Source organism: Diabrotica virgifera, chromosome 1, assembly GCF_917563875.1.
Source record: "Diabrotica virgifera virgifera chromosome 1, PGI_DIABVI_V3a".
Classification (NCBI taxonomy): domain Eukaryota; kingdom Metazoa; phylum Arthropoda; class Insecta; order Coleoptera; family Chrysomelidae; genus Diabrotica; species Diabrotica virgifera.
In genome coordinates this window covers 113,321,717-113,343,515 of record NC_065443.1, presented here as the reverse complement: position 1 = coordinate 113,343,515, position 21,799 = coordinate 113,321,717, and the positions used below count along the sequence as shown (strand labels likewise).

Genomic DNA, 21,799 nt, shown 5'->3' with positions numbered 1-21,799 from the left:
GTGGATCTTTTTTAACACAAAATCTACTGTCAGGTTAACTAGTGTTGCTGGCAGTGAGTCACCTTGTCTCACTCCTTTATTTATTTCTAATTCTTCTGTTTCCCCTTTTTGTGTTCATACTGACTTTTGATTTGTTCATTGACATTTGTATTAGATTTCTAAGTTTTTTACTTACTCCTTGATATTTTAGGGCTTTCATTATTTCCTTTCTCTTTATTGAGTCAAAGGCTTGTTCAAAGTCTATAAATAATATTTCTATTTCATGTTGATGTTCGTGTGCTTTTTCCATGATTTGTTTAATGGTAAGTATTACATCTGTTGTTGATCTGCATTTTATGAAAGCATTGGTATTGTCCTATATTTTTTTTTCATCCGTTAATCTTTTTTTTATTATTGACGATAATATTTTATAGGCAACGTTTAATAGTGTAATACTTCTGTAGTTCTTACACTCATGGTGGTCTCCTTTTTTATGGATCGTTATAATCTGTCCAATTTCCCACTCGTTTGGCATTGTCTCCTCTTTCCATATTTTCTTAATCAATTCATGTATTTTTTCATGCAATATGTCCCCTCCGTATTTTATTAGTTCTAGATTTATTCCGCCCTTCCTAGTGCCTTTCCATTATTCCCCTTCAATATAATGTCTTTTACTTCTTCTAATGATGGTTACTGTGTAATCGTTTTTTCTTCGTCCCCTTCTTCCTCTTTTGGATTTGGACTGAATATTTACCTATAAAAGTTGAAATTCGCAATAAAGATAACAAAGTGTTAAGAAAAAGTGTTGAGTTGGCAATAAAAATAAAGTACCATTACATCACTCATTAATATTTTTGGAAAGAATAGTTTTTTATAAAACTGAAATATTTATTCCCTTAATAACAAAAACAGTACAAAAATTTACTATGCTAATTTTTAAATAATCTCAAAAATAAACTTATTTTACAAAACAAAATAAACTAGACATTTTCAGCTGAAAAAAATACATCTTGCTTCTGAATAACAAATACATTCTTATTTAAATAAAAGGTATAATTATAACATAAAATAAATAACAGCCTAAAATATTTTAAAATTTCAATGGCTTATATTTTACATAATTAGTAGAAAATTTTTTTAAACTTTCTTTTGCTTCAATTAACTTTGGATGGAGTATTCTTAAGATGTTCAACTTCATCTTTGAACTAAAACCAGAAGCATTCTGGTCATTTTCCCAGCTTAAAGCATCATTACGTATATTATCACAATAATCTTCATTATTAGTTTCTCTTCCATTTCTACTGTAAAGTTCATCTTCAGATTGGCAAAAACTGTAATACAAAGATGTATTCTGTAGCTGTCCTTGCGGTGTTTTGTACACACTATCATTAATATTGTTAATACTTTTGTTTCCAACGGTTTTTTGACTAGTGTTTCTCATAGATTCAAATGTTGAGTCAGATTCAAAGGTTGAGTCAAATGTGCCTGAGGTACCTGTGAAAACACAAAAAGAAATCAATTAACAAATCAAGAAAAGAAAAGCGTTATTATGCAAATGCAAACTTAACACAATTAAAACAAAAATACCGGAAAAATGAAAAATTATGGAAAAATTAATGTCACTCAAATGAAATAAAATTTACATGAATAGATTCGTCTCGAAATCACAATCATTACATATCTTTGCACCAACTCTGAATTTTGATTATTAATGGTGTAAATTGATATAAATAAATCTAATATCAAATGGGACAGGATATAAAATGAGTTAAAGAGAGAAAAGAGATTCTGTGAATCGCCAGTTTATAAAACTTTCTTCAGGTATTAAGACAGAGGCTTACCTACTCTTATCTAATAGATAATAAAGTAGGTATATTTTGGTCAGTCATACAAAAGTATATACCTAGTTCCTCTAATTGGCTTAGCTCACACTGGGTTAAGCTGTTCAATAGCCACTAGAATAATAGTATTTATGAACTTCAAAAACGTGATTTATGCCGTTAATAATAATCCAGAGTTGGATACACTATAGTGTATCCAACTCATATTCACTGTACACTGTATTCAGAGTTGGATAAGAACAACACTATATAAATAATTACTTTTATTACATCATAAAGTTAATAAAAACTATTACCTCCTTCTAGATCATTTGCTCCACTTTCATAATCATACATCTCCACTTTCTGAATGGTATACCTAATTTCTTTAACAACATCGTCCCACGCAACTTCTTGTTCATTTTGAAGAGTGCTGCTACACATATTATCAAACTGTTTACACCTTTCACACTCTATATCTTCTTCTTTTATATCCATCAAGCTGTTAACAAAAGTTCTGTGTGGCTTTAAGGGGATGTCGCTATTTTTACCAGAAGGGACTTCACTGTTGCTGGTATTATCTGGAAGATTATCGGTTGAGATATTTATATTAATTTGTGGTAGACTATTATTATTATCATCTGTTGAGCAATCATTGGTTGCACGAATAGCAACAGTCGTTTGACAGTCTACATCTTTCAGATGCTTTATCAGTTGATAGTTTTGTGTTAACCAGTTTGTTTGAGAGCAGCTATTGGCAAAACACTTCTTATGAATTTGGTAGAAGGGCACAAACTCAATTCTTAAAGATAAGTGATGCCACTTTGTTATCATGAATATCAGAAGAGGAAGCATTGTTTCATGCTGGAACAAGTATAAAAATTATAAAATATAGCATTATTTTGTACTGTGACTGTGTCTATACTTTATTTCACGTTAAGAACAGAATGTTTGGCTTATGCAGATCAGTGTTGCCAAAATTATCAGGCAGGTATTGCTACTAGACTGTCGACATACCATTCATTCTCGATATCGCCCATAAGAAACACGTAGCCCTACCAATGAAACATTCTGTTCTTAACGTGAAATGCTCTATAGGAACTTATGGAAATAAGCAGGCTATACATTTTTTTAAATAGGCATATTTTATGCAAGCATTTGATTCTCCTTAAGAAATAAAAAAAACTGAAGAGAGTTTTATGATGTTGATACTCAACTACTTACCTTATCATTATGTCCTGGTCTAAATGGTCTAGAGAATATAGCTTCACAATAGTATCTGGCCAGACATTTCATTGTCATCTTACAGTTTCTTTTCTTAGAAACTTCTCTTATAAACATAATCAAGGTATTGAGTAACACTTTGTGTTGAAGAGGCAAACGATTCAAACATCTAAAAATTATTATTTGTTAAAAAACCACTTTTTTCAAATATTTCCAAAAATAATAAGTGAAATATTTGACCAAGCAGGACACCAAGTTTTCTTTTTTTTTTTTTTTCTAGTAAATGTAGCCATCATGTATGGCATACCACCTTTCCCTTTACTCAAGATTATAGAAAAATCAGTGGATTTTTTACAGTTCAATTTCAGTATGGTAGGGGAGCCCAAACGGGGATTTTTGCAGTTACTTGAGCGCTATTACATTGGCTCTTTATAAAGAGGAGTTCGTTAAGGGGGGCCGAAGAAAAAATCTATCCTTAGAAAAACTCGAAATCGTCAGATTAAGATAAGGTAAGTTAAGTACATGCAAAAAAGTGTATATTTAAAAAATCGGACGATTTGAGTGGGGCATAAGGAAATGGGTGAGTCCCAAAGTTTCACAAGAAAAAAGCTAATATTTCGCGAAATGAATGACAGTTCGAAAAACTAAAAAATATGTGCTCAATATTTTTCAAAAATCTATCGAATGATACCAAACACGTCTTCCACGGAGTGGGGTAGGGGGTAAATTTAATATTTTAAATACAAATCCCGCGATATTTCGCGAAATGAACATCAGATCGAAAAACTGAAAAATACACTTATTCAATATTTTTGAAAAATCTATCGAATGGCACCAAACACGACCCCCACGGAGGTGGGGTGTTACTTTAAAATATTTAATGGGAGCCCCCATTTTTATTGCAAATTTGGATTATTATTATTTATTAAGCTCAACAAGCTGTCAAGGCCTAGGGTTGAAAGATTTAATTTTTCCTTACAATTACTATTACATATTATATATATAATGCTATATCCTATACTACTATAATATATACAATATTACATTTGTTTATATAAAACACTTAATACTACACTTAATATTCCTTATAGTCTTTCCATACATTTCTTCACCACTTCCTTCCATTGTTTTCTGTCCAAATCTTTTTCTTTCCAGTTTACAATATTACGTTTTTTAAGTCTTCATATACGCTGTCCTTCCATCTCCTTCTTGATCTTCCTATTCTTCTTTTTTGTATTGGTTTACGTAATAGAACCATTTTTGGCATTCTCGCCTTTCCCATTCTTTCGATGTGTCCTAAGTATCGGATTCTCTGTGCTTTGTTTGCCGTCGTTATTTTTGGTTCATTATATAGTTCTTCAAGTTCCTTATTATTTCTTCTTCTCCATTGACCATCTATTTTCACGCCTCCATATATTGCTCGTTGTATTTTCCTCTCCCATCTTTCTAAAAGGTCTATTTCTGATTTTTTAAGCACCCATGTTTCACATGCATATGTAGCTGTGGGTCTGATAATTGTTTTGTAGATTCTTATTTTTGTTTTTCTTGAGACATCTTTGGATTTCATGAATGGACGCAATGCTCCATACTTTTTGTTTGCTTTTGCTATTCTTGCTTTTATCTTGCTATGTCCCTTTTCATCTACTTTTACACACAGGTAAGTAAATTCTGAAACTCTTTTAAACGCGCATGAATTTTCTCCTTCTGTCTCTAATGTGATTTCTCCCATTATCATGTATTTTGTCTTTTCCTTATATATGAGAAGACCAAAAATTTTTGCTTATTTTATTAGATATATTGCTCATTATCATTAATTTTTTTAGCTCTTTCTTACTTGTTGTTAATAGTGTTAGATCATCTGCGAATGCTATACATTGATGGCCATTTTTAAAAATCTTTCATGTGTGTTTATTTTACTTTTTCTAATTATTCCTTCCAGTATTACATTAAAAAGAGTCGTTGATAGTGGGTCTCCTTGCCTTAATCCTTCCTTTGTTTCAAAATTATTTGATTTATGTCCCATGCTATTTCGTTTGTGGAGTTATCCATAGTCATCTTTACCATCCTGACGATTTTACCTGGTAGGCCCCCATTTCTTTCATTAGTGCGTACATCTGTTGCCGCTTTACCGTATCGTAGGCCTGTATTAAGTCGACGAACAGGACATATACTGCTATTTTATGTTCGTAGCACGTAGTCTGGATTTCTTTTAACGCAAATACTCGTATTTGGTCTGTCGTCGACCTATTACTTCTGAATCCTGCCTGATATTCGCCCAATATCTTTTCTGTGTATTGATTCAGCTTTTTTCTTATGATTGTCAATATTTTGTACATGACTTCTAGCAACGAGATACCTCTATAATTTTCACATCTCATTTTGTCACCTTTTTTATGTATCGGGCATATCCTTGCCTTGGTCCATTCTCCTGGCATTCTTTCTGTTTCCCATATACTTTTTATCAGGCTATGTATCTCCTTGTGTAGTCTTTTTCCTCCTGCCTTTATCATTTCCGCTGATATTTCTGTTATTCCTGGGCTTTTATTGTTTTTTAGTCCTCTTATTTCATTTTCTATTTCTTCCCTCGTAGGTGTTTCTATTACTATATATGGTCATCTTCAATTTCCTGGATTGTTCCCCTTTCTTCTTCGTTTTTGTTTAGACGTTGTGTAAAGTAAGTTTGCCAATTTCTCATTATTTCCCCAGGTTCATTTATTAATATTCCTTCCTCATTTTTCATATATGGGTTATGTTTCTGATATCCCCTTTCCATTTTTCTTATTTCCTGGTAAAAGGATCTTATTTCCTTTTTTTGAAATTTTTCCTCTATCACTTTGAGTTTTTCTTAGTTGTATTTTCTTTTTTTATTTCTGCATGTTCTCTTCATAATTCTCCTCAATTCTCTATATTCTTGTGCGCTTATGTCACTATTATTTCTTAAGTTTTTTATTCTTATTTATCTAATTTCTTCTAATTTTCTAATAGATATGAAAAATCTATCGAATGGCACCAAACACGACCCCCACGGAGGTGAGGTGGGAGGTTACTTTAAAATTTTAAATAGGAACCCCCATTTTTTATTGCAGATTTGGATTCCTTACATAAAAATGAGTAACTTTTATTCGAGACATTTTTTCGAACTATGTATGGATAGATGGCGCTATAATCTAAAAAACGATTGTTGGAAATGAAAAATTAAATTAAAAATGGAAAGTCCCCACTAAAATTGAAAACTTTACTTAACTTTTTTTGGTTTTAGGACCTACTCTTCACAACCCAATAGGTCCCCATAACGCTCGAGTGACTGCACATTTAGCATACTTTGCTCCCCTACCATTAATATAAATAATGCTTAACTAAATATTTCGAGCAATAATCAAAAGAATAATGTAAACACGCTGATAACAAAAATATGAAACCTATTCGCGGTGTGCAAGTACTTAAAAGGGAAACGAGAAACGACCGTGCGCGAGTCACGGAGAAATATTGCAACTATCTTAAATAATTCATATTGTCAATTGAAATTGTCAAATTGACGTATATTTCATACCTTCTGTCATTGAAGCAGAAAAATTATATATTGCTGTAAAATATTGATATGATATGCAATTATTATATAAAGGTAAATTTAATTAATTGTATTTTGCTTGCAGTACTGCATTTTAATAACTAATTTTATTTACTACATACAATTGTTTACGTTTGCATAACATAACCTGCATCTTATTTTTTCTTCTTATTCATTTTTTGGACTATGGCCTTGACAATTATCCAGCAACCAGAACTAATATAATTGGCCAATATAATTAAAAGTGCGAATAAAAGTACAGAGCGTAGAAATAGAGGTCGCTTTGCCGAACTTGCACAGTCCCAATAAGTCATTTAAAGCTAGTTGAATGCTATGCTTAAAAATTGACAGAGAAATTCCAGTAAAACTTACACCCTCATTACACTGAGTCCACTGCCAAGTCGGGAGAGACGTACAGGACAATAAAAACCAGAGTTAATTTTGTTAGTACTGTGATATAGAACATAAAATAAGCCAGGTACAAGTAACCGTTAGGCAAAAGAATATAGGATGCCCAAAAAAACGATGGAATGACAATTTAGGGTCATAATAAAAGGCACTGTTAAAGAAAAACAAGCAGTACTGCCTAATTTGTTTGCTACATATTCTTCTTCATAAGTTTTAAAAATATAATAATTTACTACACAAATAGCAGTAAGAAACTTACTTTGTAACATTATATGACAAACATCGATAATCAGCATCTGTTCTGCAATCTGCCTGTAACAGTCTTCTGCATTTTATTGATAACTCATTCCATTGGTACTTATGTCTACTAGTCACTGATGGCAGCAAAGGTAATGGTAGTTGTCCTAGGAAGTGACGAATTAACCAAAAATAGGAACCAGCTGAGTGCCATTGAGTATTTTCTATTCCCAAGTGCTTTCCAAAAGTGACATACTGTTTTAATTGTAAACATTCGTTTAAAGATGGTTCTCTATAAAAATGTTGAAGAACTGATTAACATTGAAAGAACTGAAAATTTGTCCAACAAAAATTATTCAAGCTTGGTTCTTTTCATATATATTTGTATTTAAGCAGATATAAATATTTTGTCAAAAATTCAAATATATGCTTTTTCTCATGAGCATCTTTCAGTGCGTTACAGTTTTTCGATTTCTTTCTAACACATTAAATTGCATGTGAGAGAAAAAAACGCACGTCGGTGATTACATTTCGTCAGTGACATTTATAACATTTATTCTAGTTGTCAATAGATGGAGCTATAATCAAAAAAAAGTTATTTACCAATTATATAATATATCTACGAATATAATCTGTATAATAAACACAATTGATTTGATTTTATGCCCAATTGCAAATAAAATGTGACAACTGTCGGATTTAACTAAAACGTCCTGTCACTAAAATGTATATTATCATGGACTTACCTTTTTTTCTCATTTGTGACGCACTGAAAAATGCTCATGAAAAGAAGCATAACAAGTATCAGGAATGGGAATAGACATAGAGTAGTAAATGTCTAACAACTTTGTTTTTCACAGATGATCAGGTAGTTGTAGCGAATCATGAGGAAGACATGGATTACATGTTTAGAAAACTAAAGAAGGAATATGAAAAATGGGGCCTCAATATGAATACGTTAAAGACAGAGTACCTTAAAATAGGGTATGATCCAGAGTTAAAAATTAGAACCACAAAAACGTGTAAAGAATAAAAATTACTCGGATCTATAATATCTTTATTTATTTATTTATTTATTTATTTATTTATTTATTAACGGGATACCACCCAATTTAATATATTATACACAAAATATTATAATTATCTCATGATACAATAAATATAAAGATATAGTAAATATGACAAAAATTGGCGATGCAGCTATATATAAAAAACAAATATTAAAATAATACAAAGTAAATAACAAATATAAATCACATAAGATTACAAAATTTTTTTAAACACTCTACAAACATTTTCCGAAGCGCACAGCAACAAATCAAGGTCTATTCTATTTCCATTTAGAATGATTCTACTCAGCGGAGAATGCCTACCAAATATATGCCTATATCTAAAGAATAAAGAAGGCACTACCAAAAGAGACATCGAAAACAAGAACGCAGCAGGGCAAAAAAGCGGTAAACATTCTAAGCTCTCCACTATGGTCTAAAGATATAAGACAAAAAACAAAATTGACAATCTATCGAACCTTGGTAGAGCCTATTATGACTTATGGGGCAGAAGTTTGGCAGATCACGAAAAAAGATAGAAAAAGAGTAGAAGTAGTAGAAATTGATTATCTAAGGAGAGCGTGTGGTATATCCAAAAAAGATCACACCAGGAATGAAGATATTAGAAGGAGGACAAATACTATATTTTCCAGTGTAGATAGAATTGAAACGAGACAACTAGTGTGGTATGGTCATGTGAAACGAATGAATGAAGATAAATGACCTAAGAAAGCATTACATTACATACCACAACAAAGAAGAAAAAGGGGAAGGGCTTCAGTTGCCTGGGAAGAAAATGTATGGTACATAATGAGAGATAGAGCCTAGAGCCACCAAAGAAGACGAATGGATGGACAGAAAACGATGGCAGTCAAAATGTGAGAAGTGGCAGAGGCTGTAGGAACTTCCCTTATAGATAGATAGAACTCAAATATAATAGGTACAGTAGAACCCCGATTATCTGGGTGTGGATTATCCGTGCTGCGGATTATCCGTGCTATGATTTTCTATTACTCAAGTTGCGTTTTTGAGGTTTTATCAAAATAGTGTCATCGTAAATCACTTGACGGAGAAACTCTATATGACGAAAGAGACTCATAATGAAAGATTTATTTTTTTCTGTTATTTTTTATATGTTAGGTGCATATGTATGTGTATACGTACATATGTATTATACATAGGAAATACATTTTCGGATTATCCGTGCTTTTCAATTATCCGTGCACCCTTCGGTCCCGAGGAGCACAGATAATCGGGGTTCTACTGTATTTACTTACTTCAAAACTTCTTCTATATGTTGGTGACTTTCTAAATAGTTTCCATAAGCTTGTTCAAAAATATACTAAAAAGAATTTAAATTATTTATTTCTAGTTAAATGATATTCGAACTAGTATTACCTGCAGTCTTGGGTGAATATCAACATCGGGAAAAATATCCTCTAAAGGAACAGCAAAGTCGAACCTGCACAAGGAAATAAAAATCGAATGCTTAGTCGATTCGTATTAAAAACGTGTTTAGGTCAATAAATACCTTTTATTAATTGCAGAATAACTTAGTTTTGTGGGCATGGTTATTGCACGTGTCTATTATTCTAATAGATTGTAAAGAAATAAAATTTTTGCGCCATTTTAAAATTGTCAAAATATTTTAAAATTCACCGGTATGATTTTTGACAGATGACAGATACATTGTTAGGCATTTTTTGGTGTAGTGATTTTTTTAACAAAGTTACGTTTAAAAGAAAGTTTTCCATAATATTTAACGCATATCTTTATTTTAACATTTGTATATAATTAAAAAAATTTAGACTAAAATACATACATACAAATGTTGTAAAAATGTGAATTGTTACTTTCATAAAATGATAAAAAATTAACACAAATTATTATTATTTGTTTATAACACCCGAAAAAGACAACAGAATGTAAACAGAAATTTTTAAAAATGTAAACACGATTTTGTTGGAATGTCAAGTATTATGTCGTTTAAAAATTAACATCTCTAATCGTCAAATTACCTTTTAAAATTTCTCGTATTTTTGTATTCATAAATCTGCAAAATTCCCCATTTGATTAATTATGAACCAACTAATTGCAACTGTATTATCATCTCCAAAGAGAATAGTTTTTGAGAACGTGATCAAATGTCTAAACCACAAAAAATCAGAATCTAACTCAGAATCTGCTTTGAGCGGTAGTAGCGCTCAGTATCTTGAGGATATGTATAATAGCTGGCTCAAGGATCCTTCTAGAGTACACTCGGTAAGGTTTAACTCAACATTAATACAATATACAACAAATAACGTACGGTCAGTATAATATAAACGCAATGCATTACGAGTGAAAGTTGTGGCACATATTGTGCACACAAGGGGATGAACAAAGAGAAAAGTTGCTCAAAATCGGAAGAGATGTGGAGTTGGTTCTTTGGATCTTTCTTACTAGCTCAGAAATAAGAATAGAAATGGACGAAAACAAACTAAGGGGGGAAATAGCTACTACAGCTAAATCAGAAATAAGGAATAACGAAAAAGAAGAAACCAATATAGAAACAATTTTTCCAAAAAGGGCTCCACTTTGTTCTTTCACAGAGGGACAAAGAAAACTCTTTAAATCGAAACACAAATATGCAAATAACTATGGTATCAAATGATAATATCTACATCTACTATCTACCTTAGTCTCACTTTAAAATTGGTCAAGAGAAAGAAAAATTGATTAAAAAAATATTAAACAATAGGTACGCGACACTTCCAACATTGCTACTGATAAATCATATTTATTTTTTATTTAAAACAAGAATGTATGTTGTGCATCTTTCTGATCTTACCTTACACATAGAAAAAATATGTCCAATTGTTACGTAAAAAAATACATTGTTAAACTTTACTGTTAGTCCTGTCGCCGGGGGGGGGGGTACAACGGCCTCCTTTATTCAGATTGACTTACTTAAGTTTTTTTTTGCGTAACAGTTGATCCGGATGTCGATAAGATTGTTATAAACAAAGAACTTGAGGAATTACATAACACCGATTTTTCGCAAAATAAAACATTTTTTAGTATTTTTTGGGTCATTCTAAGCAAAAAATGTTCTTACAAGTTTTTTCGTAGAATGCATAGTTTTCGAGACAAACGCGGTTGAACTTTCAAAAAATCGAAAAACTGCAATTTTTGAACCCGAATAACTTTTGATTAAAAAATAAAATAGCAATTCTGCTTACCGCATTTGAAAGCTCAAGTCAAATTCTATCGGATTTGATTATTTGCATTGCTAAAAATAAATTTTTTTGTTGTCAAACCAAGCTATAAACACATTAGTGCTTGAGTGATGTTTTCAATCAATCATGCACCTCACATTTAAAATCGACCGAGTAGGCGTGCCTACAAACAGTCAATTTCTACGTAGCATACGTTAAAACGCATGTATTTAGCACGGGAAACACTATTTGTTTATAGCTTTGTTAGACAATAAAAAAATTAATTTTTAGCAATGCAAATAATCAAAACCGATAGTATTTGACTTGAACTTTCAAATGCGGTAAGCAGAATTGCTATTTTATTTTTTAATCAAAAGTTATTCGGGTTCAAAAATTGCAATTTTTCGATTTTTTGAAAGTTCAACCGCGTTTATCTCGAAAACTATGCATTCTACGAAAAAACTTGTAAGAACATTGTTTGCCTAGAATGACCCAAAAGTACAAAAAAAAGAATGTTTGTGTACTTTGTACGCACGTAAGAAGATGTTCTATTATTATATAGGTAATTTAAACGAAGTAAATATACTTAACAGGTTATTTGTATTTTATTTAAAAATTAAACTAACTTTTTTATCTACCACTTTCAAAAAATTTTTATTAAAACAACCAAAAATAAAAAAATATGAATCGCCCAGGATTCGAACCCGCGTCGTTCCAATCTCGAAGCTAACGCCCTACCAACTACTCCAGCGAGGTCCTTGTAATTGACATGTAAGTTTCGGATATAATTACATAACACGGCGGCAAATAGTGTAAAAATGTTATGCCTACATAATATTTTATTATTTTACTACAGAGAAACACAAATCCAAAAACACAAGAATTATAATAAATAATACATTTACTAAAAACTCTAATATATTCTTTTAATGACTTATTTGTACGGTTACAGATACATAATACATACCTATCTTGAAAGATTAGCAACGAACTACATGCTGTCTGTGTGCGCAGGCGCGCAGATTTATGTACAATTTTACCCTCAATCGAATCGCGCCTAAAGAAGAATATCTTCAAAAATGTTTTATTATGCGAAAAATCGCTGTTATGTAATTCCTCAAGTTCTTTGTTTATAACAATCTTATCGACATCCGGATCAACTGTTACCCTAAAAATTCGTGTTCTACGGGTCAAAATATCTACATAAAAAACTTGGGTAAGTCCATCTGAATAAAGGAGGCCGTTTTACCCCCCTGGCGACAGGACTATGTTGAGCAAATGTGACATCGTGATCTACAGCATAATAATTATTGGAATTATCCACAGATTAATTGTAGCACTAAAACACTGCACTTAACTATAGTTACTTGAAGAACAAAGTAGTAATAAGGACAGTGACAATTCCATTTTCTTCATTGACTTATTCTATATTAAAATTTCAACTACTATTGATTTATTGTTGCAGAATTCATAAACAAAAAAAAAATTGGAACTTACGACAGTTTTTTTAATAAAACTCGATTGTACTGTTTACTATGCATTCTGTAACTATTGTATTCCGTTGAATAAACTTAACATTGACTGCTTTTTCACAAAAACTAAACTTTTGATTTGCCTCGTATCATACACATAACTTTATTATTTAATGACTGCCTAAATAGGTACACTGAAATATTTCTTATGTGGCTGCCAAATAAACTTGAGGTATATATGCAACACCAAAACATTGAACATTATTGTATCTACATATGCCCATTTCGGCTAAAAGAATGCCATTTCTTTGGAAACGACTTTCTTCCTTGTTTTATCGTCTATGTTTCAAAATGTTATGAAAACTGCAGGAAATATGAAAACTGAGTTGTAAAAAAATAGAATTTAAAAATTATGTTTCCACAAGCTTTGCACAATATCGCTTACCTGGAAATCGGTGATGTTTAGGATATGGTAAACTTGTAGATCCAATGGGTGACTCAATTCTGGACTCCTTCCATGGAATTCGCGATGCACGTGGAACGCGGGACGGTACCGTCAAGATCACGAAAGGGAGTACCTTTTTCGTTGAAAGCTTGAAGCGAAATCACAGTAGTGGTACCTTGTCCTTAAAGTACTTAACGCATGTCCAGTTTTATACATGCGTACCGAAAGCGATAAGCTTTGAGCTTGTGGATAATTTTAAAAATTGACATTAAGAAGGTTATTCCGCGTCATTTTACAGGGGGCATACCAAAATAACTAAATATAATTAAATTGTCTAAAGCTTATTCTACCCGAAAATAAATAAATAGTAGAAGCATAGCAATATTAAAATAAAGAAATAAGGATTCCCGAACATTCACCCCGCCAAAACGAATGTTTTCAAAGTAAGAGAGAAAGAAAAAAAATAAAACTAAAGTTAAACTCAATTAAACTTAATTAAAAAAGGCAGTTACATTGCCTAATTGCCTGGAAGAGGACAAATCTTGACCACCGGTCGTTTCATCGTGCCGCGAGAAGTTTTGACTTCGACAACGCGAATTACATCATCCTGTCCCGGAAATACGTTAACAATACGACCAAGTTCCCATTGCAAAGGAGCTTGCTGCTCATTCTTAATAACTACCAGATCTCCTTTAGAAACCGGAGGAGACTGTTTAGTCCACTTGTGTCTTTGTTGAAGAGTGTTAATATACTCTAAAGACCAACGTTTCCAGAAATCGCTTTGGATACGTTGCAGTAGCTGCCAACGACTTAGTTTGTTAAGACTTAAATGCTCTAAATTGGGTTCAGGAATCGGATTATTTAACGATTCGAAAATCAGAAAATGTCCAGGCGTAAGTGGCTGCAGATCATTAGGATCTGAGCTAATGGGACACAAGGGACGAGAATTTAGAATAGCCTCGACTTGTGTTAGAACTGTATAGAATTCTTCAAAGGTTAAAATTTGATTTCCCATAACTCGGTAAAAATATGATTTAAATGACTTGACGCCAGCCTCGGCCAATCCATTCAAATGCGGAGAAGCGGGAGGATTAAAATTCCAAGAAATGTCTAATTTTTGTGCTGTAATTTGAGCAAGTTCTATTAATTGATTATTAGCACCCTGAAAATTAGTGCCCTGATCACTTACAATATGATTGCACCTACCCCTTCGGGCAATGAAACGTCTAAAAGCTGCTAAGAATGACTCTGAACTAAGATCAGATGTGGCCTCCAAATGAATGGCCTTAGTAGCGGTACAAACAAATAAACAGACATAACCCTTAAAAGTTTTTGTTCCTCTGTGTTTGCTCATCAAAAGCGAAAATGGACCAGCGAAATCAATGCAAACTGATGAGAATGCCTTTAACTGAGAAACGCGGAACGAGGGTAAATCAGCCATATACGGATTATATGACTTGGGTTTAGAACGAAAACATGTAATACATCTAGATAAACATTTATAAATTGCTGCTTTAGGGGATAAGATCCAATATTGTTGAAGCAACAAGTATTGCAAAGTCTTTAAACCAGGATGAAAATATGAGCTGTGAACTGATTCTATTATCAATTCTGTCAGTCTGTGTGTTTTGGGCAAAAGGATAGGATGTTTAATGTCATAACTAAAAGAAGATCTTTTAAGCCGACCACCAACTCTAAGTAAACCATCTGGGTCCACAAATGGGGCCAATTTACGAAAAGGTTTTGACAGTAACTGATTTTGATTAATCTTAAGAAAAATATCAGAAAAAACATCCAGCTGAACATATCGAATGATCGGTATAAGTGAAGAATTTATTTCCTGAGGAGTAAGGATTTTGTTTTCGTTGAGTCTTTGTTTAGACCTAGAATTTTTTATAAACCTTATAACATAAGCTCAAATTCTTTGAATTTTAAGCAAAGAAGACAATCGGTTAAGTAAATTAAATAGAAAATTGTCACTATTAACTGTCACCGCAAGTGCAACTTGTTTTTCCTCCTTTTGGATCTCTATTGATAAATCAGAGTAAGATTCAGTTGCAGGCTGACAGGGCCAAGTGGTTCTAGGCATAGAAAGAAAAGGAGGGCCTGACCACCACATAGAAGTATTTAGAAGTTGAAGCGGACTTTGACCACGACTTGCATAATCGGCAGGATTCTGTGAAGACGCCACATGATGCCAACTAGAATTAGGGACAGTTTCTTGTATATGACTTACTCTGTTAGCTATAAAAGTCTTCCATCGACTTGGTGAAGAAGACAACCAAGCCAAAGTTATCATAGAATCTGACCACGCATATACAGCGTCAAACATTATGAAGCCCTCATAACTTCTTTGAACAAAATTAATTAAGTTAGCCAGAAGAACTGCTGCCAAAAGCTCCAAACGAGCAATAGACTGGGTCTTTAATGGAGCAACCTTGCACTTAGCGCTAACCAAAAAGGTTTTGATATTACCAGTGGTTTCTTCAATTCGAAAGTAAACAACACTAGCATAACCTACTTGAGAGGCGTCACAAAAGCCATGTAACTCGACGCGAGATATGGCTTCAGAACCCAAATAACGAGCAATTTTAATATCAGCGAGATTTGGTAATTCCGTTTTGAATTTTGTCCAAATTTCGGTAATCTCGTCGGATAAGATTTCATCCCAAGGGACATTGAGCTCCCACAATCTTTGTAGCAGACGTTTTGCAAACAGAAGACAGGGTGAAATAAATCCGAGAGGATCAAAAATCCTACTAATTTCAGACAAAATGTGTCTCTTTGTACAAGAGCGATCAAAAGGGACATAGGAATAGGAAAATATGTCTGATGACGGATCCCATTTTAATCCCAACAGTTTGATGAATGAAGGTTCGTCCTTATCAAAACTATAAGATGAGTTCTGACAATCGGAAGCAGAAAGATGAGTAATTAGATCAGGGTGAATACTAGCCCATTTTCCAAGTTCAAAACCTCCTCTTTTCATAACTGCGATTAAGTCAAATTGAAGAGTCAAGGCTGAGGGAATATCATTAGCTCCCAGTAAACCATCGTCCATATAAAATTGAGTTCTTAAAGCTTTAGCTACATGAGGATAATTATTTTCTTCAAAAGCTGCGAGTTCATACAAGGTACGTAATGCCAAATATGGTGAAGAAGACATACCATATGTCACAGTGCGTAAATGATACTCCTGAAGAGGTTCGGATAGGGAGAAACGCCATAGAATACGTTGATAGTCCCAATAGTCGGCAATCACATTAATTTGTCTGTACATTTGCTTAATGTCACAAACAAAGACATAGGCATAAAATCGAAATCTAAGTAAAAGACTAGCAATGTCCTTCTGAAGCTTTGGACCTACAAGTAAGGTGTCATTTAGAGATACACCGTTTATGTCACGCAAACTTGCATCAAAGACTACCCTTATTTTAGATACAATCTCGAATTCGGAAATTTGTTCCTTAAATATAGCATGATGGGCGATATAATAGGCCGAAGGAGAATGGTTATGCTCTGTAGGAACGAGAGACATGTGACCCTTATTTAAATAATCTTGCATAAAATCACAATATTTTGTGCGTAAATCAGGATTTTTTCTAAAACGATTTTCAAGCATCGAAAAACGTCGATGGGCTTGAGAATAAGTATCAAGAAATTTAGGTTTTTCTTGACGAAAAGGTAACGGGACAAAAAATCGACCTGTAGAATCTCTAAGAGTTAAAGACTTATATATTTCTTCACATTTTTTATCTTCAGAGGATAAAGGTAAGGATTTAGAAATCTCCTCAAGCACCCAAAATTTTCTTAATTGCGTGTCGATATTTGTTTCAAGAGACATATGACAATTAACAAGAGTATTTATAGAAGAATCATTAGGGAGGCAATTTACTTTACCTTGAAGAACGTATCCAAAAACAGTTTCTAATGCCACTGGTTGATTTGGATTTCCACAAATTCTATCCGACTTTAAAATAAACGGAGTGAGTTCTGCACCAACTAACATGTCTATAGGACCAGGTATGTGGAACTTAGGATCTGCCAATTTTAAAGTTTGAAGATGTGTCAACTCAGAAGGATTAATTAGGAATTTTGGCTGATTTGAACATACTTTAGGAAGAACAATGGCTTCAAATGAAAATGTTGGATCGATTTGCCCACACGGTTTCATTGTGCACTGCACTATACCACTGTGTGCAGCCAATGATATTCCATTGAGACCTTCAACAGGAATCGAAAAATTTCTTTTTGAAAGGCCAAGACGTTGAACACAAGATTTCCGCTTCACAGGTTGCTTTTATATCCTTTACTTCCGCTTCACAGGTTGACAAAAAAATAGTTGATTGAGGAAGTGATAAGGTGCTTGTAATACAGTCAGAATTGATGTAAGTATTTACAAGGGTATTGGTAATCGAAGAACTAGTAGACGGGTTGCAACCCACTGACGGACCAACAGAGGGGTTGGAAGAAGTAACCTGAACGTTTGAATTCTGCTCAGAAGCTGTATCGTTTGATTTTTTATCAAAGTGCAATGTTGTATGATGGGGGAATTTGCAAACACGACATTTATGAGATGACACACAATTCCTCATAGAGTGTGGCGAAACTAAACAATTAACGCAAAGTTTGTGTTGTTTAGCAATAGAAAACCTCTCTTGAGGGGATTTAGAAAGAAATATTCCGCACTTATATAAGGCATGAGGCGAAGAACATAAGATGCACTTAGACTGCTCAACTGAATTAGAGCTGGATTCCACCAGAAAACTAGATACGTGTTTTTTATTGTTCACCTTTGGATTGTGAGATGACGAAGCAATATACTGAACAGACTCCAGTGCGATGCATTGTCTATCTAAAAACGACATTAATTGCCTATAAGTTGGCAATTCCTGGCTAAGGCTATGTTCCAGTTCAAAATTGGTTCTGGTTTTTGAATCTAATTTATTAAGAAGCATGTTAAATAGCAAAAAATCCCAATGATCTACAGGCAACTTCATTACCCTGAGAGCAGCAACATTTTCTGAAAAGACACTTAATAATTTTCTTAGTTCAAAAGAATTTGCCTTTGAAATTGAGGGAGCATTAAAAATTTCATTATAATAGTGGCTAGCTAAGATACGTGTATTTTTATATCTTTTTTCCAGCTTTTCGTATGCTACAGTATAATTGCCCTCAGTAAGAGGAATGCCTTTGATTAAAGCTAGGGGTTCATTACCCAAAGAAGTAAGCAGATACTGAAACTTTTCAACATTAGATATGTCAGGATTATTGTGGATTAGACTGTTAAAGACATCAAAATAAGTAGGAAAATCTTTATAAGAACCTTCGAAACGCATCAAGGAAAGCTTTGGAAGGTTTACGACACTTCTACGGTTAGAAGAATTAGAATTATCTACAGTAGACATGTTTGCCGCTTGAGAAGATGAGTCATTCAACAAAAAATCATGTTTTAGTGATAAAACTCCATAAAAGGCTTTATCAGCATTTAATCTCATCTCATCATAGGAAGAAAATTCATCATCATTGATTAATGAAATAACAGTGTTATGATTACTTTGAAATTCATTATAAGTGCCATCAATAGCATTGGCTCTAGCAAGAAATTCAGGCTTTAAAGACTCATCATTCGAAACTTTAAGACCACACTCGTAAGTTTCTTGTAATCGTTTAAAAGCAGTAGTTCGCTTTAAATTGGCTTTTGTTAATTTATCAGACATGTTAGAAAGTTAATTTAACAAATTAATATTCTAATAAAATTTACTTAAATGTGATTGATTTGTATTCTAAATAGCGAATAAAAAATTTATTAATCAAAGACACAAGTGGTTTAAATAATAAACGTAATTCAAATAATAATTGTTTTGTTATAAATAAGCGAACAACAGCAAGTAACTTTATTTATCAAAATCGACATAAAAATAAACAAGAAAACCTAATTAACGTGAACCCATCAAATTAACCGATAATAATAATTAGCGACAGGTTTAGAAAAGCAAAAACTAGAAAGCGATGTACCGTTCAATTTCTCGATTCAAAAATATGTGCGAGAATTTACTTTAGGTATCGTATTGTAAAGTTTTTAAAAGTTACAAAAAAGTGACTGTTAATAAAAAGCCTATAACGTTTGTCGTTTATAGAAGCTTACAAGGTTTAAAAATGACGCAAAATAAGCTTATTATTATGTAAAATAAATAGAAAAAAGGCTCAAAATATGGCTGCGAAGGACCGAAATGTTTCAAAATGTTATGAAAACTGCAGGAAATATGAAAACTGAGTTGTACAAAAATAGAATTTAAAAATTATGTTTCCACAAGCTTTGCACAATATCGCTTACCTGGAAATCGGTGATGTTTAGGATATGGTAAACTTGTAGATCCAATGGGTGACTCAATTCTGGACTCCTTCCATGGAATTCGCGATGCACGTGGAACGCGGGACGGTACCGTCAAGATCACGAAAGGGAGTACATTTTTCGTTGAAAGCTTGAAGCGAAATCACAGTAGTGGTACCTTGTCCTTAAAGTACTTAACGCATGTCCAGTTTTATACATGCGTACCGAAAGCGATAAGCTTTGAGCTTGTGGATAATTTTAAAAATTGAGATTAAGAAGGTTATTCCGCGTCATTTTACAGGGGGCATACCAAAATAACTAAATATAATTAAATTGTCTAAAGCTTATTCTACCCGAAAATAAATAAATAGTAGAATCATAGCAATATTAAAATAAAGAAATAAGGATTCCCGAACAGTCTAACTCAAAGTTATGTCTCATCTCCACACAGAATCTCTGTATAAGGCGTAAATCTTTTATATAGGAAGCTATCGATTTTATTATATACTGGGTGTCTCGAAAGAGCTCAACAGAAAAATTGAATGGTACTGGTTTCTGAATAAGACGGAATACGTTTTCTTTAAATCGTTACAAAGTGACTTATAGTTAGTACTCGCTGCTCAAAAGTATACATTGAGTTTAATTTTTTAAACCAGTAGATTTTACCGTTTATTTGTCTTTTGCTTTTAAAGTTATTTTTCCTATTTTCGATCAAAGATAGTTTCTGCATAAAAATGAACTTGTACTGATTCACCCAAATATTTTCCGAGAGCAAAATGCAATTCACGGTGAAACAGTTTTTACCATTATCCTTTCGTTCTTTAGACTTTTAGATCTTGCAGATGAGATTTTATTGTACAAAAATATCGATATGAAAAGTCTACTCCATAGTATTTAGAATCATTTACATAAAACCGTTTTCCTTTTTATAGTCTTGGGATATCTTCTTTCGAAAAGCACAAGAAGGAACTTTAACATATTACCCACCAACAACATCCAATGATGCTAGAAAGAATAAACCAGTAAGTAAAACAACACCAAATAATCCTTCATCTAACCCCCAACTCACAAATCCTGCTTCGAATGTACCTAAGAATACAAACTCAAAAAATTCTGTCGAGCTGAAAATCACCGAGAAACCCAACGTTCTTAATGTAAATCCTGTAGTTCCATTAACCAAGGCTGTAGCCAAACCGGCTGTTGGCTCTTCTGGAGCTCCTGAACCGGAAGCTGTTACAGCAGAAAAGTATACTGCTTTGCATAGTATTATAAGAGGATACCAAGTAAGTATTAAAAAATTATAATAACTTTATATAGTTCTTGTGGCATTTCTATTATCTACAGTATTTAATGGAAACGAACTATAGTATAGTAAGTATAATATGCCTAATTATAAATGACAGAGTCCTTGATAAATTGTTCTGCAGCCCATGGAACCCTTATACTCCTTATAGTAGAGGTACTGGATCCGAATATAGGTCGACCTGCACCCATCTGCTTTCCGGATGCAACATTTTTTTATTAAGTTTCATACATAGACAAATATTGACAAATATTTCTAGCATGGGTTGCCTATCAAAATCCTGTCAGAGCTATCCTTAAGGGGGGCCGTAGGGGTTGAAATCAATATTTCAAGCACATTTTTTTTTAAAGTATAGTAGAGTAATTTTATTTTTTAAATTAAAAAGGCATATACAGTACAATTCATAGATTATTCAGACACCTCAAAAAACAATGAATTTTGCGGTGGATATCAGAACTCATCATTGGATCATGGTAAACAAAAAATTCAAAAAGATTTTATTAGCTTATGAGTTTCTCGAGGTAACGCTGTCGAGTTTTTTTAGTTTTATCGAATTTTGACTTTTTGATATCACTCAGAAGTCAAAACAACAATTTTTTTTGAAGTTATACTTCTTTACCGGCGATAGAGGGTGAATTTTTATATGTTAAAACCTATCAGCCCGGCGCATGCGCATTATAACTTTGTTCTGATTGGATGTTCAAATGACATGTCAAAAATTATCCGATATGGCAGCTGTAGGACAGCTGTGGTTTGGAGGTAA

The 21,799-nt window shown here is 32.9% G+C and overlaps 2 protein-coding genes across 2 annotated transcripts in view; one reads left to right on the top strand and one right to left on the bottom strand.

Moving 5' to 3' along the window:
- Positions 1–894: 894 nt before the first annotated feature.
- On the bottom strand, positions 895–9,962 carry LOC114347759 (uncharacterized). The gene is made up of 7 exons (XM_028298429.2): positions 9,817–9,962; positions 9,684–9,747; positions 9,563–9,627; positions 7,259–7,528; positions 3,024–3,192; positions 2,117–2,663; positions 895–1,473 (listed from the first exon to the last, which is right to left on the bottom strand). The coding sequence occupies exons 1-7, from the start codon at positions 9,852–9,854 to the stop codon at positions 1,070–1,072; spliced, it is 1,557 nt and encodes a 518-aa protein (XP_028154230.1). The 5' UTR covers positions 9,855–9,962; the 3' UTR covers positions 895–1,069.
- A 281-nt stretch (positions 9,963–10,243) lies between these two features.
- The window catches only part of LOC114347743 (2-oxoglutarate dehydrogenase complex component E1-like), a 55,353-nt gene continuing 43,797 nt past the window's right edge, over positions 10,244–21,799 (top strand). Inside the window, exons 1-2 of the mRNA XM_028298419.2 lie at positions 10,244–10,547; positions 20,666–21,016. Of these exons, the coding sequence (XP_028154220.2) occupies positions 10,365–10,547; positions 20,666–21,016 (534 nt within the window). The 5' untranslated portion in view covers positions 10,244–10,364. The remainder of the gene's footprint in view (positions 10,548–20,665; positions 21,017–21,799) is intronic.

Coding starts and splice junctions, on each gene's coding strand:
- LOC114347759 (XM_028298429.2), bottom strand. CDS start 9,854: ATGCCCACAAAACTAAGTTATTCTGCAATTAATAAAAG. Junction 9,748..9,816: donor TATTCTGCAATTAATAAAAG/GTATTTATTGAC, acceptor TTCCTTGTGCAG/GTTCGACTTTGCTGTTCCTT. Junction 7,529..9,562: donor CATATAGAAGAAGTTTTGAA/GTAAGTAAATAC, acceptor ACATTTTTATAG/AGAACCATCTTTAAACGAAT.